This window comes from Etheostoma spectabile, unplaced genomic scaffold, assembly GCF_008692095.1.
Source record: "Etheostoma spectabile isolate EspeVRDwgs_2016 unplaced genomic scaffold, UIUC_Espe_1.0 scaffold325, whole genome shotgun sequence".
NCBI lineage: Eukaryota > Metazoa > Chordata > Actinopteri > Perciformes > Percidae > Etheostoma > Etheostoma spectabile.
In genome coordinates, this window is record NW_022605585.1 from 556653 (window position 1) to 562260 (window position 5608).

General features: G+C 38.0%; 1 protein-coding gene across 1 annotated transcript in view; it reads left to right on the plus strand.

Moving 5' to 3' along the window:
• Positions 1 to 1506: 1506 nt before the first annotated feature.
• gnsb (glucosamine (N-acetyl)-6-sulfatase (Sanfilippo disease IIID), b) overlaps positions 1507 to 5608 on the plus strand; it is a 15043-nt gene continuing 10941 nt past the window's right edge. Inside the window, exons 1-4 of the mRNA XM_032511161.1 lie at positions 1507 to 1990; positions 3422 to 3481; positions 4858 to 5061; positions 5453 to 5515. Of these exons, the coding sequence (XP_032367052.1) occupies positions 1799 to 1990; positions 3422 to 3481; positions 4858 to 5061; positions 5453 to 5515 (519 nt within the window). The 5' untranslated portion in view covers positions 1507 to 1798. The remainder of the gene's footprint in view (positions 1991 to 3421; positions 3482 to 4857; positions 5062 to 5452; positions 5516 to 5608) is intronic.

The window sequence follows — 5608 nt, forward strand, 5'->3', positions numbered from 1 at the left end:
AAAAAATGGCTTTATTAAAATGTGCTTTAAAAGCCGCACACAGCTGCTTTAGGCTGTAAACAGCTGAACCGTGACAACATCAGGCATCTGAGGGGAAGTGCTCAGAGATTAGATATCCATGGCCAGTCCTTATATAATATATTATCAAGAAATCTCCTGTTCATGTGAGATAATTACCGGCAGATGAGCCTCCGTGCTCCACACAGAAAAAGGGTTGTATGAATATTTTAGTACCTAGAAATGCCGCACCTTTAGTAGGTTAATTATTAAAAACTCATGTTGTGTTATAGGAGCTACTGTTTAAAGCCACAAAAGTCGATTTCAAATTCCACCCAAGGGACAAAAAGAAGATCCCAGAGATCTCAAACAACATCGGCCTGGATACTGGGAAATGTTCGCAAAGTCAAAGTCTGCTTTATTGTCAATTTCTTCACATGTCAAAACATACAAAGAAATCGAAATTTCGTTTCCCTCTATCCCACGGTGACAACAAGACATTTTAACCAATTTGGTCCACAGACAAACATAGCATTCAAGTAAACAGTATAAAAAGTAAAAATAAGAAGATGTATACAATGAGGAAAATAAGAGCAGCAGAATTTGAGTTAAGAAAGTGCAATAATGCATACGGTTGACAGTCAATGTAATGTGCAAAAGTCAGGCGGTAGCATAGTGGTGCCGGTTATGTAAGAGCAGCAGAAATGTGTTCCCAAGTTTTTTCAGGACAACAAAAAGTGTGCAATGTGTGCAAGTGGAGTAGTGCAAGGCAAGGCAGCCATTTTGGGTCCAACGTGACTGAATGAAATGTAGAATTTCATTTGAAGTTATTTTCCCATTATGTCCCAAGTTTAACTATGCATTTCTTTTAAATACATGTTTATATTCATTTCTGACTATCTTTCTCAATGGGTTAATATTCAAAAAATCCCCATATCCTGTTAGGGGCTCCTAAAATGTATGTTTATTAAATGGTACTATTATATCCATACTTACTGAGCATCCGTTTATTTATCTCTAGTTAGTCAAAAAGTTAAAGTTAGAAAAGAGGTTTTGGTTTGTTTTACTGTTTGCCTTGGCTTTATTATTTCATATCTACATTTTTTGATTGGGTTATATTTGTTTGTTGTATTTTTGTAGTGATTTTATTGTTTAGTAGAAGAATGAGCCATCTCTCCTGCAATAAAATAGTTTTTTTTTTTAAATATGTCGTATTTAGGACTACTTTACACTTTATCTATTTACAAATAAAAAGTACACATAACACATTACAAGAGGGGTACACACATACACACGAACATAAATACATACACACAAACACACACAAACTGACTCCCAGATACAACACAAAGGAGACACACAAAAACAAATTCATACGTATATACATACAAAAATACAAATAGCTATGTCTAATAATTAATCAGGTACAGATGCGTGTTCCAGTGTTTCCAGAGTCTTGACGAATATCTGCATTACTTGACTCGGTTAATCGGCACATCAATCAATTAGATCTGCAAATCAACTAAAACTTAACTAACTAAAACTAAACTAACTACCTAAACTAGTGCAGAAGTAGTTAGTACAGCGTGTTCTCGGTCTTCACTCCTCCCACTCAGTCTGATCATATGACCACCACCAACCTGACTCCACTTCCTCAAACTTCTGTGTCCAGCCTGCACGCGCTCATATCTCCCCACCCCCCAGACCAGGAAACGAAACCGAGATTCAGTCCTGCACCGGTGTGTGTCTGTGTGTGTGTGTGTGTGTGTTGCAGCAGGCCCGGTGGAGCAGCCGTGGACTCATGGCAGGTTTGAGGAGCGGATCTGGAGCGACTAGAGCCCGGCAGAGGGGACACCGTGCAGCCCTGACGCTGCCCACGCGACTGCTGCTGCTGCTGCTCACCTGCTGCGTCAGGTGTTCCCCCCCCGCCGCCAAACCGAGCAACGTCATCCTCATCCTCGCCGACGACCAGGATGTTCTCCTGGGGGGGCTGGTGAGTTAAACCATGCGTCAAAAAGTGATTATACGTCAAAAAGTGATTATACGTCAAAAAGTGACCATACGTCAAAAAAACGTTGTTTTTAAAGCCTACGTACACTGTTGCTTCAGTTGGAAAGAGGTAGATAAGAGGTATTTCAGCAGGTAAAACCTCCTGGGGGGACTATAGTCTGTCAGATAGGACCCTCATTCATTAAAACAAGTCGCAATGACAGAGAACCAACCTAAGTGTCAATGTATGGGCGCTTCAATACATTTTATGTGTTGTATTGCTTCTTTTAAAAAGGTATTTTAACCGGTAAAAAGTGCCGGGCTTGCTACAGTCTGGCAGATATAAGCCTCATGGTTCAAATTAAAGTCACTTTAAGGCAGAATTAACCTTGTAAACACAAAGTAAGGGGCTGCGGTCACTTGTTGGCACGTGCAAAAGTGCATTCGATGAGTTGTAATGCTTCTTCTTTAGAAAGTAATTTCAACAGGGGAAATGTTCTGGGTGGCTGTGATCTGTCAGATATACGGTAAGTAGGGGTTGTGATCATTTTTTGGCAAGTTGAAAAAAAAAAAAAGACTGGACTGGTTATACTCAAAAGCACAGGACTTCCTGTAAATAAACACCCGTGGGTGGGTTTACACTAGTAGCCTAGCTTTAGGTTTAGAGTCATCTTATTGGATGTTATGGTGTGTTTTTTTCATCACCTTAATTATCAATTTAAAGTTCCCGTGGCAACAAAATGTCACTTTATGAGTTTCTTTAACATTAACATGAGTCCCCCCCCCCAGCCGGCCTATGGCCCCCCAGTGGCTAGACATGGTGAGAGGTGTAAACCGAGCCCTGGGTATCCTGCTCTGCTTTTGATAAAAAATGAAAGCTCAGATGGACCGATCTGGAATCTTGCCCCTTATGAGGTCATAAAGGACAAGGCTAGCTCCCCTTTCTCTGCTTTGCCCGCCCATGAGAGAGAGACATCGTGGCTGTCAAACGAGCAAAGTGGCACACCCCCCAGCCTCCGTCTTGCCATCTTATTTGACAGGGACAGTGGACATTAATTAACATTGTTGTAAAATTGACAGTGTAAATGCACCAGAATTAGCCAAAAGGCAGTTTTTCCCCTGCTGTCCCTGGACAGATCTTAAAATTCTCCACCCAAAAAAAACAACAACAACAATAAGAAGATTACAGTCAACAATATAAATACAAAAAGTAGTAAAACGCATAAAACTCTTCAAATCCCGTTGACAAATACAGTGTACGAATGTAATACAGACATTAAGAATATAAATACATAATTATACTGCACATTGACACAATAGAGACACAAGTGGCAGCACTTTAAGGATGAAAGGTTCATAATAAGTGGTCATTTTTATTAATATTGATATTTAATGTCAGTTTCCACGTCTGTCTGCTGTTGTTTCTGTTCTGCAGACGCCCATGAAGAAGACCAAAGCCTTGATAGGAGACGCAGGGGCAACGTTTCTTAACGCTGTGAGTACTTCTACTCTAACTGTACTTCATGTCTATGTTTAGGTACAGACCGATACTAGGCATCAACCAAACTATCGGTATTGGCATTTATAAAGGTCGATAAATGAATATTTAAAAAACTAAAAATTAAAAACGAACGAAACACTTAATACAACGTCAATATATTTTGACGTTCCTCTGTACTGTTGTGACGATAAAACAAATTATTATCATATTGTTTTAGTGAGAACTCATAAATAACTACAAATAACTAATGTTAGGGAAATATGGTTCTGTTTTGTAACACCAGTTCTGGATATATTCTTTAAAAAAATATATATATAATATATAATTTCTTGTTTTTTATATATATATTTTTTTAAGTTGTGTGTGTGTGTTGTGTTTATATTTTTTGTTTGTTTTAAATACTATATTTTTTTGAAATATATATTATTTTTTTGAAATAATATCTCCTCTATCCTATTTCATATATATATATATTATATATATATATATATCTCTAATATGAGATAATATATAATAATATAATCTATATATATATAAAGTATATATATATATATATATATATATATAGAGAGTATATATATAATTTCTTTTTTTTATTTTTTATATACATATTTTTTTATATATATATTTTTTGAAATACCTATGTTTATATTTTTTTAAATATATGTACTTTTTAAAATGTTTGTGTTAGATATATATATTTTTATTTTTTAAATACACATATTTTTTTTTAAAATAAAATATCTTTTTTTTAAATCTATAGAGATAGATATCTATCATCTAGCATATTTTTCCACTTTTTTTTTTTTTTTTTTTTTTTTTTTCTCTATTTCAAACACGCTGAGAATAACATGGTATGTCTGTAGGAGGAATGCACACAAAATGGAAGTGGATTCCGTTGTTGTCATACAGGTGTATCAGTATGCGAGAAAATCCCACTATGGAACACCTCACAAACTGGTCCGATCCAATATGTCTGAATTGAGTCAGTAACACACTGTCTGTATCACAGAATTAAGAAACGGACTTGATTTAAGTGTAGAAAAAAAAGTACTTGATTCCATTTTTTCTTCTTGTAACAAGTCAACATGGGTATCCATATTGGTGACCTGTTTAAGTATTGGGTGTATACCGAAGTGCCGTAGGCAGTGAATACGAGAAGGTATAGCGGTGTTTTCACTCCATCCTCTCTCCTCCGTGTTTGTTAAAATGTTAAAACTGTAACGAGTTTACACTCTTCTTCCTCTCACGGCTGTCACGCTTCCTTCGTTTCTTCACCTCCCCCCCCCTCTTCTCCCCCCTCTGTTTTATCCTTCCTCTATCTCCGCTCTCTCGGCTTCCCTCCTCCCCCCCCCCCCCCCCCGGTGCAGTTCACCGTCACGCCGCTGTGCTGCCCCAGCAGGAGCAGCATCCTGACGGGTCGGTACCCCCACAACCACGAGGTGAGGAACAACTCCCTGTCGGGGAACTGCTCCAGCCCCCAGTGGCAGAAGGGCCCCGAGACCACCGCCTTCCCCGCCTACCTCAGCAAGCTGAAGTACCAGACCTTCTTCGCCGGGAAGTATCTCAACCAGGTCTGAACGAAAGTGGACTTTAGAACCACCAATGGCATCACTGTGCAGTTTGCACATATGCCTGATTTATGGTTTTGCGTTGAATCTACCCCACAGGTGTACAGTACATACGGTATGGAGTTGGATTTTCTTTATTACATGCAAGAAAATAACTGATCTGAGAGAGAAAACATTTTTTTTGAGAGAAAATGTTATCACCCAATAGCAAAAAAGCATTTTATGAGAGGAAAAAAAAGTGTAAATATATTTAAAAAAAAAATAATTTTGAAAATGATTTCTGAAAAAAAGAAATTCTCTCAAAATACGTTTTTAAACACTCAAACGTATGTAATTTTTTTTACTATCTGTGTGGGGAAAAAAATTCTCAAATTCTTTTTGTTTTTGTCATCAGTACGGAAAGAAAGACGGAGACCTTGGCTATGTTCCACCTGGCTGGGACCAGTGGCATGCACTGGTGAGTGTCTCTCTCTGTCTCTGTCTCTCTCTCTTTCTCTGTCTCTCTCTCTCTGTCTCTGTCTCTCTCTCTCTGTCTCTCTCTCTCTCTCTC